Source organism: Lissotriton vulgaris, chromosome 5 (genome assembly GCF_964263255.1).
Source record: "Lissotriton vulgaris chromosome 5, aLisVul1.2, whole genome shotgun sequence".
Taxonomy (NCBI): domain Eukaryota; kingdom Metazoa; phylum Chordata; class Amphibia; order Caudata; family Salamandridae; genus Lissotriton; species Lissotriton vulgaris.
Genome location: NC_141693.1, coordinates 1,987,765,674 through 1,987,779,536, shown reverse-complemented (window position 1 = coordinate 1,987,779,536; position 13,863 = coordinate 1,987,765,674). Strand labels below are relative to the sequence as shown.

The 13,863-nt window shown below is 44.2% G+C and overlaps 1 protein-coding gene across 2 annotated transcripts in view; it reads left to right on the top strand.

The window, feature by feature from the left end:
- Positions 1-13,863, top strand: part of STKLD1 (serine/threonine kinase like domain containing 1) — a 376,807-nt gene that overhangs the window by 31,998 nt on the left and 330,946 nt on the right. For both annotated transcript variants that reach the window (XM_086924725.1, XM_086924724.1), the window contains exons 4-5: positions 5,201-5,275; positions 8,629-8,733. In XM_086924725.1, the coding sequence (XP_086780851.1) occupies positions 5,201-5,275; positions 8,629-8,733 (180 nt within the window). The remainder of the gene's footprint in view (positions 1-5,200; positions 5,276-8,628; positions 8,734-13,863) is intronic.

Below are 13,863 nucleotides of genomic sequence, written 5' to 3'. Positions count from 1 at the left end.
AAAATTCGCTCGAGCAGCAGCGTTCTGGGTCACCTGCATACGCTGTAAGAGATATTCTGGCAGACCCAGATACAGAACATTTGCATAATCCAATCTGGATCCTATGAGTGCCTGGACAGTTATCCTCCGATGTTCCTCGGAAAGTAGAGGAAAGAACTTACGAAGCATCCTAAGGATCCCGAAACACGTTCCTGTAAGAGTAACCACCTGGGATTTGAGCGAAAGCTCATTGTCAATTTTAACTCCCAGGTTCTTCGCCCATTTAGATGACTGAGCTGGGGGGAACATGTCAGCGGGCCACCAGCCATGCCAATCCGGTTCCGATGGGCATCCGAAGAATAGTATCTCGGATTTATCCGAGTTGCACTTGAGGCTGTTGAGTTGGAACCAGTTAAAAACAGCCCCAAGGCACTCACGGATACTTTCTCCATCGAAATCTTCGCTCTTGCGGCAGGTGAACAGAAGCTGGGTGTCGTCAGCATAAGAGACGATCCGGGCCCCATAGGATTCCGCCAATGTCGCCAGAGGGGTCATGAGGATGTTAAATAGAGTAGGGCTCAATACTGAGCCCTGAGGGACTCCAACTCCCAATGGCGGCATTTCGGCAGATCCAGTTGGGACCCAGACCGTCTGTCGGCGGTTGGCTAAGAAGGAGCGAAACCAGTTGAGCACCGTCCCCCCTAGACCGATGTCATGTAGCCTAGTGAGGAGATCCTCATGGGGGACGGTGTCGAACGCCGCCGACAGATCTAACATAACTAACATCACCCTGCCTCCGGTGTCCAACACCTCCTTCACAATCTCAGAGACTTCCAGGAGCGCCGTCTCGGTGCTAAGGTTCGATCGAAAGCCCGATTGGGACTCATGGAGTAGCTCGTTCGACTCCAGGAAATTGGAGAGCACGCTATGAACGTGTTTCTCTAAGATTTTGGTAAGTGCAGGAAGGAGCGAGATCGGCCTGTAATTGGATGGCACTTCTGGATCCAGGTTGGGCTTCTTAATGAGAGGAATAACCATAGCCTGTTTCCAGGATTGAGGCAAAGCTCCCTGACTCAGGGAAAGGTTAAGAATGGGATTGGCTAAGGGGTTGACAACATCTGCCATTTTCGCCAGAAATTTTGCTGGACAGGGATCGCGCGGAGAGCTATGGCTTTCAGTATGTCAGCTAATCCCTTCTCAAGCTGCGCGTGTTATCGATCACCCTCCATCTGCAGGCTCATCAGCTCCGGCATACCATAAATGCTCCACGCTCCAATTCCGTGGCAGATTTCTCCAGGCAGAGCCGTTGAAACTACAGTCTGGCATGAAAAAGCGATTCATGGAGCTGAGCCATCTCTGCTCAGTTGCTACCAGACCAGCGTTGGCGCCACCTGGAAGCACGCAGAAAACGAACTCCCTCTCCAGGGTGAACTAACGGATTGCCCTGTTAATTTGAGCCTGTTCTTACATCCTCACTCTTTTTGCTTTCTCAAATTTGTGGGTGGCTTAAGCATGATTAAAGGAGGGAAGGCTGCAGGCTGCACCAGGCAACGTATGCCAGGATGTAGAGATCTTCCTGTCCAAATTTTGCTCGCCTGAGAAGAAACCTGGTGAATGCTTTAAAAATGCGTTTCTGTCCACCTATCACTTTTACAACATATTTTTTATTAACTTAACCCATCTGGTTCTGTTTCTGAGTTTTAAGGTTGGTGCAGATTTGTTCAGAGGGTCAAAAAGTATTAGGGGATTCCCTTTTGGAGGAGTGCACACAGAATCCCCATCTTTGCACTTTTCCTGCAGGACAGATTTACACCAAACATGACAGAAAGATAAACGTTATACCAAAAACATTCTTTGTGTGGTTTTGATTGAAATGTTCAGCTGTTTTTGATGTATTTCCAATCAAAAAAGTGACAATCAGGAATTAAAAGGGTTCATTTTCAAAACTATATTAAATCTATTGGTTTAGATGCCCCCTTAGTTCGGAGACCTATGTTCAAGGTCTACAAATCCGTGGAAATTTGTGGGCTGATGAAACATCTGCGTTTGCCTTACTTTCCCACCATTACTGGGTCTATAATACGTTTTTAGGCTCAGTAGTGCAATGAGTGGGAGCTCAAGGCAGGCTCAAGAGTGGTAAAATGTGACCTCTTAACCTGAAAAAATACACTGTAGAAGGCTTTGAGGTGAGCAGTCCACACATGTTGGTCTGTGGTCTGTGGTCTGTGGACAACTTCATGGAAAAAAAGATATCGATTATTTCTGATTGGTGGCCCACACAACGTTCGTGGACAGAAATACCATTACAGAAATAGGGATAATTTATTGTCTGAAAACTGCAGACCAGGTTTCACAGACCATTCTCACATCTGTTGGTGAACTGGAGATCTTGAGTTTGAATCTCAGCAGTGCCTCCAAAATATTTAAAGAATATTAAATCAACATCCACTCTTGAGTGACGTTCATGAGACTGTGGTATTAATATGAAACATTTAATACAAGACACAATGATTAATAGGCGCTCTATGCAGTCAGAATTTCCCAGAAGCTCATCTGCTGCATAGATTATTACATAATGTACTGTTCCAACCGGCTCCATGTGATGTAAGATAGCCAGTAAGCATCATGCTGCTGCACAGTGAGGTAATAGACATTAGTGCAACCAGTGATGATCACACACTGATCACGAGCTATGACAAAAATCATTGGTCAGCAAATATCAACATCAGCCTGGCAACAGCACATCTGTCCATATATAGTTATCAAAATGCATGTTGTGGGATTGTCATCTCAAAGAGCATGTGCCAGTAAAGCCTCTCTGACTCCTTGTTCTAGGTCATGGGTTTAATTACAGATAGAGACTGTAAACCGCAACCACACCTAGTTCTCCAGTTCTCACAGGACCATTGCTCGTATGTGTAAACACATACCTGCTTATCCTTGCATAACGCCTCCTCGCAAGCAAAGCTACCTGTCCCTACTGACCATAGCCGATCCCTTTCTGCACGTACCAATGCTTTTAAGCCTTTTTCTCAGCTAATGCCATGGCGCTGCATTTGTAAATTTAAATTTTTTCTTGCACAATCACTATGACTTCAAGGACTCAAAAATAATAAATATTTCTTGCGAATAATGTCATTCCTGGTGTTTCCTATTTGGAACATAGGATAGTGTCAGATCCTGTCTTAAGGAAGACATTGCCTAACATTTTCAAACCTCCACAAAGGCATTAGAACACCTTTCGCCCAGGTGGGAAGATGCTTCAGACCATGCCCTATCTTCAGCGCCACAGTTCATTTTCAGATTTTCTCCTCAAGCTCCTAATTACAAGTTGAAGAGGGCAACACCAGCTTCGCGGTGACTGCCTCCCACTATACAGTATGTAACCTGTGCCGCGGCCCTGCCTTCTCTAAACGCGCCCACCCCTCCAATCGCATTCGGGACCCCTCCTTCTACAATCCAGTAAGTGGTTCCCTAAGCCCTATACTCCTATACTGTGGTAGAGACACTCCTTCTTGCCGTAGTCTGACTTTGGAGTCAGCTCCCCCATCTTTTAGATATCCTGTGGGTCCGGATTCAATGCGCGTGACCGTACTGTATTCTTTGTACTCCTCGGCTTCCCTCTGGTTGCCCAGTAAGTAACCCCTCTGAGCTCACCTTGTAGATGCTGCTTCTGGGCACTCAGAACTGCCTGTCTCTCGAGACTCATCTCCCTTTTCCTCGATTATTTTCCTTTTTTTAAGCATAAAGTATAACCGCCTTATCACAATTGCTTGACCACAATTGACTCTTTTCTTAACTGATGACTCCTTTACTATGATAACTACGATAAGATGCTCTGTTAGCACTGGATCATCACTTAATGTATATAATATATGTTGTAACTAATGAGCCAGGGACGCTGTCTAAAACATATGTACCTTATTATACCCTTTCCTATAGATTCTTCATGCTCACAAAAATATTTATTTTGTCCTGATGATGAGCTCAAATCAGTGAGATCGAAGCGCCGTCGAGCCCTATACAACAAAACTCCTTTTACTGTTTACAATTCAATCAGGAGTTTCTGTCGATGTTGTCGATGCGATGTATATATTTTAAATTTCACCTTCATTCACCACTTCACACTGGTTGTCACTTTCCTGTGAGCACTTGAACTATATTTCTACAAAAAACGTTACTATATTGTTTAAAATAAATAATCTACTAAGCGAAAAATCATCTGTGTCCCTGCCTATATCCCGAAGATTGCTTATTACTGTTCCGTCTGGCACTAATTGCCTAACACTTACCTTAGGTTATAGGCACCTTGATTAACATTGCCTTAAATTCAAGAGCTCTCGCTACTTTAGGACCTGTTCGGCCATCCATGAACTATTATTTCCCTACAATACAATTGACCGCCCCAGTTTCAAATATTGGGGTTCCCTTGTTTTCACAATATTTATAGAGATGCTCAGCATTGTTGTGAGATGGGGATGACTGTAGCAAGGCGGGATACTGCACAACAGTGAGAGTACAGTTGTGCTATTGATCACTGCCTGGTGTTCTCTTTGGATTTGTGCTAGACTGCTGAAAGATTGGTTGGAGAGGGTTTGTGGCCCTAAAAAAATGGCAATATTTGAGGCCCTGGGAAGAGGAACTTTGGATTTGACTGACGTAACAGTTTCCAAGTTCTGACAATGTAGTTGTGGCTGCTTGGTCGGAAAATGATCTGAACATGGTGTGTGATACCTATAGCTGCATCTTAATTGTACACTAAATTTACATGTAGAACACGAACTTTGTGGCCCTTGAGGATTTGATGCCAGCAAGCTGTTCAATTTCTTTTGCTGTAATCTCAGTAATGAACTTCTTGTTGTTTGCTTTTGGTAGGAACTGTGGTATGCTGTTTATAAAACAAAACAATGAAGTGCGTTTTAAAAAATAAATTATTAAAAGCACAAAAGAATTGGAAAAACTTACATTAAGGTATATTATAATTGCGATATGCATAAAAGCATAAAATGTCTAAAACGTTCCAGTTCTGGTTACTGGAAACATGGAAACCATAATGTAAACAAAAAGAGAGAGAAGTATATTTATGAATGGGTTTGAAAACCTTTGTGTGTGCATGTAATCACCAAATAAAATATTGAATTCAGTGCGTAATATGTAAGCGATTCACTAAGGCTAATAGCGACAAGTGATTGACATGTGTTCTTTCTTCTCTATTTCCAAGGCAATGACCCTGCTGACGCTGCAGCATCCCAACACCTGTGCCTACAAGGAGAGTTTCATCGTGTGGGATGCAAAGGTGTGAACCTTCTTCACTTGAAGACTTTACCATACAGACACTTATTGTATGGTAGAATACATGCCTTCTTGTGACTGTTTGATATTGGGGTTGCTGCTGTCTGGGAGGATAAATCTTCCTGTGCAATATTTGGTGTATATGTGCCTTTAGTGAAAAGCACTATTTCAGGGGAACAAGGGGACCCAAGGCGCAGTAAGCTAAGGACCATGGGTAGGTACTATATTATCAAGAACAGTGGTCCTTAGAACAACAAACCAATACACGAAAGAATAAATATAAACCAAGTGGTAATATATTCTGGGGAAGTGTCCAGCAGGACAGTTTAATTCCCTGATACAAAAGTACTATAACAAATGTAACACTGGGTGTGATAGAAACGGGGCACCGTCCGGTGTCCGACTAACACACTGGAAGAACATACAACATACAAAATAACAGGCAATAGCAAGACATCTGATTAGAGTAAGACATACACCAGACAATCTAAAATATACACATATGCAAGAAAAAATTGTATCTGCATTCGTTGCATTTAGTGTAATATGTCGACGACGTTTCGAACCATACTTAATAGAGGTTCATCCTCAGGACAGAGGGTAATTGCCTTGAAGTTACACATTTGCGAATGTATCACAATGGTGTCGCACTCAGGTAGGAAAATTCCTTAAGCTTGATAGTGTAGCTTAATTATAGAGTAAATCGTAAATGAGTGCCCTCAGTACTGTGGTCCGAAAGGAATAGTCACGGTACCAAAGTCTGGAAAAGCTGGGAGCAAGGCCACAATGGGGGTTCTTGCTAACACCGGTAATCAGCGTGGCTTTTCGTAGTGAAAAGCACGGCTATCCTTGGTTTGCAGAGATAGGGCACTCGGCAGCCTGGATTGCCCAATGCTTCTACCTCTTATCTGTGTTTTCAGAAAAGGGATAGTCCACTGCTACCCTTGTTTGCTTCACAGTTCTAAGATCTTAAAGTTCCAGCATCTTCCTTCTCCCCCTAGGATCAAGGCACATTGTTGGTGACTGGAGATTTGTCTCAAGTGGTCTGAAACGTTGGACCACCCTCCTTCTCCAGGGCTTGTCAATGCTACCACTGAAGTAGTCCTCTTCCAATGGGCCTCTGTTGCGCAGCAAAGGACGGGACCATCTCCTCTTAGACCCCGCTCTAGCTTTGCTGCCATTCTCTCTGTGAGGACCCCTACTCTACCAGTACAGTTGTCCAAGGTGCAGAGGCTGCATAAAACATGTTTCATTGCATATTGCATATGTAGATATTCTGGGTGTTATAGGGTATTTATCATTTTTGTCATAAGGTGGAGTCTGGAGTGGGTTGTGAGGCTCTTTCTACCCAACAAGAGTAATTCCTACCCCATCTCGTATCATAGCAGTAGGATGTCGGGATAGCAGCCTTCCAGATGTACTAAGGCGCATATTGTGTTCATTTGTAAAACATTGCTATTTCCCTTTAGTGGAGTTCTGCCCAGAGTGCAATTATGTTAATACGGTTTTAATTATTCTTTTTTTCTCTACTGAGAACCATTTTCCCTCGGCCAGATCATTTCCCCTACACCCCATGACATTTCGGGGTATTCCCAATCCTTTTACACATTGGAAGTAGATTAACTCAGGCCTTCTGCTGGAAGTAACCTGATACTGTGTACACGGTGGGTCAGGAAGGAATTTGTGAGTGCCAAGATACATACAAGATTGTGGGTGTTCACACACTCTCAAGTGACAAAAATTCTGATTCACCCATTCGATTCCTCACCCCTCAAGTGGAGTTTACCACCCTATAATTGTGCACCGTCATGGCACACAATCACACAGTAATAAATGAGTTTATGCCTAGCAGGCATCCTTTTGTGGGTATCTGACAGGAGAAAATGTGTCCATTCTAAGCTGTTAGCATATGTTTTTGGCCAAACATGGGTTTATGCATCAGAGCCCATTTGCCTTTCTGTGCATCTGCATGGACCATGTATGTTAATCTTTTTCATGCTTAGAATATAATAGGAGAGGTTGTTTTAACAAAAAACAGAACACATGGGGGGTACATACGTACAGTGAGCTAAAATCTCAGCCAACAGGCCTTGTGATAAGTTCCCAGTTGTTGTCTACTGTAAAGTGATTGTAAGGAGGCGGTTAGCTGTGACTTGTCCCATTAGGCAGGGCAGTGCACTGGTAATAATGCTGAATTTATGTCTCTATAGTATTAATAAATGTGTGGAAGTATTATTAGCACACTTGTGCCAAGTGAGATTGTATTGATCCATGTATAATTTTACTGGCATGGCATGCATGGTATAGATGCAGCTGTGTATTACCATTGTTACCATTGTTAAGTGTGAGGACAGGGGCCATAACTGAGGAAGTGTGAGTGAGTCATGAGTTCCTTCGAATCCCTCCCTCAACTTGCTGTTTTTTCAGTAGGTCATATGCTGAACACAAAGAGCTAAATCCGTTGAATGAAATGAAATCACGAGTTGGCACCAGTTGTTTTCTTCTGACAACTGATAATAGAAATTGTGAGACACGAGTCTCAAGTCGCGTGAGCTTTTTGATGGTAACGAGATGGAATTTGATTATTGCACTGTGGTAATAAAGGAATGTATGTTAGTGTAACCAGTATACTTGTGCCAAACAACCTGTTATTTTGACTCCTCATGGTATAAACACAGACAAACGTGTGTTTATCTGGGAAGCCCACAGAGCGTTTGCTGTAATCACTGAGATCTTTGGAGCCAAGTTCACTGGCGCCCACAACCTCCATCTTTGTCACTGGTTGAATCCCCAAAAAGTCCAACAATAGGTGGTTGACACTACATTCAAATGCACCCTGCTTCCCTACAGCTGCTTTATATATATATAAATTCAATAATCCGCTGGCCTCACTCTTCACACCCACTGGTCATTAGTTCGCCTCCGACCCCCAAAGACACACTGGTTCATCCCACAGATATACCGGCTTCAGAGCCCTCGCTAGACTCTGGTCTGCAACGGAGCGTCGGTAACATTTAGAAAGTCATGCCCAGACTACTGAAAGCGATGCACTGCCGTACCACTGGAAGACTATGTGCTCTATAAATTCCCAGTAACATTACGTGTGTTGTCTGTAGCTGTGTGCCCTCTTGCATGTTGTGCCCACACCCAGTGCTATAGGAATCTTCCACTTATACTGAACTCTCCCCCACATGGCCCTCATGAGACCTTCATAGTGCTGGTATCCATACGGTATAAGACGAGCGAGCAGATCGCTTCCACAGGGCACAACGACAAACTTTCAATGCATACATTGTCTTCTGTTGAGAATCCCCTGCTCAGAATGAACAGTTCACCCAGTAATGTTTTCTCTTGCAGACCTCCTCTGTATTCCTGTGCTTGGTTATGAACTACCAAGGCAATGAAGACCTGGCAGGCCTGATCCGAAGCAAGCGAGAAAATCATGAGACATTCGATGAAATGGTAAGCAGTGGCATGGACGTTAATTCACCAAGATGCTAGCAATCGGGGTAGTGCCATGATGACATTGTGTGCCCTTGGAGCCTCAATGAACTCACAGAGGTGTCCCTTGTCCCTTGTACCACCTTAGTCATTCACCAGCCCCCTGTTTGCTGCTGAGTAAGTTTTGTAAAGACAAGGGATGGAATCAAGGGGAGGTAAACAGGACTCCCTAAGCCCTCTTTCATGCACCTTAGGCCAGAGGTACCCATTGGCAGTGGCGTTAAAGGTCTAGACACTGGAGTAGGAGTAACCAATGAGATACAGAGTATACTACAACCAAGTGAGACAGTATTGCCTCTGCCCTTCCTTAGCCTACAAGCATTAGCTAATGCCTCAAGGATTCATCACATCGATGCTGCCACCTATCTATGGCTCCACTTTATGTACTCGCATCATGAATATTTTCTAGAAATGAGATACAGCAAAGGTTTTGTGGGAAAATGTTTTTGCCATCTTTCTTACCTCCTTGTTATTCTCTGACACATGTTGCTACTTTATGTTGATCCTTTTTCTCGAGTGCGCCAAATAAAGTTACAAGGTATCCCCTACCCCTCTTCCACAAAGCAGCCAGGAGGATGAAAAATGGTGACTGGTAAGTTTGAGCTGTCAAAGTTTGAAAAGGCATTAGAAAAATAAACCAAAAGAATCTTTCTGGTATTTTTTATTGTGCGGTGTTCAGTGCCTCCATTCGTGGTGTGTGGAAGTGCAGCTTTCGGGTAGAGGGTCAAAAGTCAAGTTGCTGTTTTGAATTGGGTTTAATTGTGATGGGTCACGAAGAAAAAGTCAATGGTTGTCTCAGGCATTTCATTTGATAAATTCTTTTCCAGGCCCCTACACATAGGCAGAGAAGTATTAAGTGTTAAATTGTAAAGAATTTAAGATAATAATGTTATGTTATGTGTATTTGTAAAGCGCATTATCACACTGTCACCCATGAGGGTGTCGTGAGGCTGAAAAGGGGTGGGTGCCTCGCCCTGCCTGCGGTAGGTTGCTTAGCTTAAAGCCAAGTCTTCAGCTTCTTGCGGAATTCAAGGAGAGAGGGGGAGGCTCAGAATCGGAGAAGGAGGCCGCTCCATGCTTGAAGAGCGATGTAAAACAACGCCCGTCGGGGCCGGACTGGGAACCCAAAGCAGATCTGACAGTTTTGTAGGACCCCCTTGTGGGAGGGGACGGTGCAAGTGTGAAACACTGCCGTTTTTATTACAGGAGGCCGATAGTGCAGTACAGCTGCACAACCAGCCCCCAGTAACAAAAAGACGTACCCCACTGCTGCAAAACTGGCCCCCACCATTCCAGCCTCCCAGGAAAATGCTTGATGCCCGCTATGGCCAGTGTGGCACTGACCTCCGTCCTCCTGATCCGCATGGGATGTGTGTGAGCAGGAGTCCTACGGAGCGGTGGTTGATGATGGAGACAAGTATATACCAAAATGGGCTTAAAAGAGCAGGATTACCTTTGAAAGAGTAGGTGCCGTGTCCTGTAGAAGAGTCCTTTGCAGATCAGCGTCCTTCTACAATGAGACTAGAGCAGAGTTTCTTAATTATTGTATCTGTTCAGCATGTGAGTGTGCAGCCTTCTTGTCTGTGCCGATGAGAAACACACTGCAAGTAACACAGTATTAGTTGAGGCGTTAACTACCCACCTCAGGTAATAATCACAATCCTTGAGCCACTAAAGTCACAAAATAAACCTGGCTCAACCCCCTGGTAGCGATGACATACAGCATACAGGCTTAGTTTAGAAGCAATGTGTAAAGTATTTATGCAGTGCCAAAACAGTAATAAGTTAAAACACAACACAATAAAAATTCAAAACCAATTATTTAGATAAATAAAGTACATTTTAATAAATACAATTAAACCAATATGGCAAAAATCCTATACTGAGAGCCAAAGATATGATTTAATTTATTTTTAAAATAACAATAGTGGTAAAAAGCATAAAGCCAACTGCAGTCCGCTAGTTTTGGTAGACCAAGACCTATGTAGAATGCCATTCCTAATACAATAGAGCATGGGTCGGATACAGAAACCAGGTTCAATCTGGTCGACAGTTTTACCTTCAAACTTAGCCCATGAAATGGAAGTCCAAAATCTTCAGCCGGACAAGGTAGCAGGCAGTAGACGAGAAGTGCTCCACCATTTCGGATAGCCATCAAACATCTCGATGGCCGTATACTTTTGGCGCCTTTGCCCGGTGAAGATTTCTATGTTCTCACTTAGTCAAATGGTTGGTGTTCTGATACCTGTAGCGGGCAAGGATGCAGTGGAAGAGGGCTCCACGAAGCCGGTTACCTTCTAGGTGAGGTTCCACTGAACGGGATTGTTGCTGCGGAAAATAACCGACCAGTGGAATCCTGTATCTAAAGCCCAGTGGCAACGCACCTTTGTCGAATTGGCTTGGCAGGTTTGTGCCGGTCCTCTGGATGTCTTTGGAGCCCAAAAGATTTTAAGGCCTAAGTTTCTCAATCTGTTAGAAGGAGTGCAGCACTTGGGGGTCGATACTCAGTCCAGCAGAAGCAACCACCAAAGTCAAGGGCAGATCCAGTTGGAACAGGTAAGCTGGACAGTTGCAGAAAACTCCTCTTGTATCTTTTGTGTCCCAGTAGCTTGAACAGGCGGTCACTCTTATGAACCTTGGAGTCCACTTCTTCTACAAGAGGGAGGGCAGGTCCAGTCCTTCATGGCTTTTCTTCGATCTCAGACAGAAGGTTCAGTCCTCTTTTGATATTCCACCAATCTAGCAGTGTTCTGAGGAGGGTACTGGCGATGCCACATTTGCTTGTGGGTGTGAGTGACTCCTGGGCCAACACTAACCAATAGAGTAAATGTTCCCAGGGACTTACTGTACCCACTTATACAGTTTTTCCTATTTGCCAACAGGAGCAAATCCCACAGTTCCCCTCTCTACCCTGCACTGCTTGTGCAGAGCCTGTGCGCCGAGGAGTGACAATGGAAATGAGCAACCTCTCCTCTGTGATCACTTCAGACTTGTTCTGGGGGCAGCTCCCTCCCCACTGTGATTGGATCCTGGCTGACAGGGTAAAAAAGGAGGGGCGTGTGTAGGCTTCCTCTGCCGTCTGACTGTTATAGTGGAGGCCCCTTTGAAGTTAATTATGTTCCTGGACACTGGCCAAATGGGCATCCTGTCTAAGGAAAAGAAACACTTTCCCATCCAGCTGCTTTTGAAGCAGGTTTTCACACCCCATTCAGGGCTAAGCATCCAGAGAGCTGCAGCTGGAGACTATTGCAAAGGCTAGATGAAGGGAAAAGATACGTTTTAAAGCTGCATTTTCCTTAATATTTATAAAAAATTCAACTTCACCAGTGAGTGGAGTTTTTCATAAATATTTCAAAGAATCCAAGAAGGAAATTTGTAGCAGGTTCCAAGCCTGAGGTAACATTATTAAATTTGCCACAGCATCCCAGTGTTTTCCTATGAAACAGCCAGTCGTGCTGTATTGAAAATAACTTTTGATGCCGGGTCACTGTAAGGACATGTGTAACATTAACTGTCTAAATGTCCTTTTTTAAATATCATGCACCCTACTTTCTGCGCAGTAAAGCCTACATAGAGGTTCCTTATTATTATTTAAAAGGAAGGTTTAGATCTGTTAAAAGGATTGATTTTGATAGGCAGTATTATAGCCTTATAGCCCACTCCAGCGTTAAAGGCCCAAGCCGAAGAAGACGGCCTTTAACAAGGGAGTGGGAATGTAATAGCCGGTATAGCCCAGCTACGAAGGGCTAAAGGCTATTAGAACATTCTGCCACTAGAGGGCAGAATGGTCTAACAAATAAAACAAAGGCCTCTCGGAGCCCAAGGAGGGGGGGGGGGGGGTGTTAATCCCCTCCGGCTCTGAGAAGCCTTTGTAAAACAACATTGGAACGTTGCTTTGCAGGCTCTTGCCGGCCAGTTGAAGTTCGGAGCCCTCCATTGTATTCAATGGAGTGCTCCACCTTCCATGTTCTAATATAATTTAAAAGCTGCTTTGGTAAAGTGCTGTTTTACACTGTCCCTATAGTGGATGACACAAAAGGCGCTGCTGTCCACTAGTGACATATACCATATAGACCCTGGATAAACTTTGAACCATATACTAGGGACTTTTTGGAAAAGATAATTATGTCAGTTAGAAGTATACCAATTTCATCATGTTGAAAAGAGGAGCACAGGCACTTTATATCTACTTAGCAATGAGGAGCACACACCCTTTACCTCCGGTTAGCAGAGGCAAAGTGCATAGAGTTTTACAGCCAGCAAAAACTGTTAAGGCAAAGCTCCGGAGGAACACCACACACAAGATGGTCATTTCCTACACTCTATGGCCCAATTCACAAAGCCATATGCATATACGAGTTCAACTTAGGTGAGCAAGCAGCTTGACTTATAAGTGTAAATCATGTTTTAATAGTCTCAGAGGGTAGATTTACAAAAAAGTTACACTTATGTTTTTAAAGTAAATCTCCTCCTGGGGCAGAGAGAAAGTGTACTAGGGTAGGAATGCCCCAGTAGGTTTGTTCACAGCCATATACTAGTGAGTAGGTGTCTATTCTAATCTCATCTTTTTCCAGAGCCTAGACATAACTGGACACCATTTGATATTTACTGGTGTCAGGGACAGGAGTCCAGGGTAGGAATGATGAGGCATCATGCTCTCATCTGGTGGAGTTGTAGGGGAAGGGCTTTCTGTATGAAAATATATTTTCACATGGGAAAAAAGTTTAAAAGCAGTGGCGGCTGCCACAAGTAGTACGGGTGAGGCGGGGGCGGGGGCAGGGGCAGAAAAATAAGTTAAAATTGACTTACCTTGCTGCCGGCAGCTGCCTCTCCTCCCTCCTCTTTTGTTCCTGCCCGAAGCAGGAAGCGCACACAGGCTCCCATAAGACAATCAGGACGCTGCTCGACACTGCTTTCACCATGACAGCAGCATCGTGATTGGTCTGAGCACCGGATTTCGGTGCTCAGATGGGGACTTTGAGCCTGTGCATCTTCTCCACCCACATTGTACAATACAGCCAGTGGTGAACATGCAAAGTGCTCATGACTGTTTGGCCGGCCCAAGACAGCTTGTCAAATCATAATGCGCAC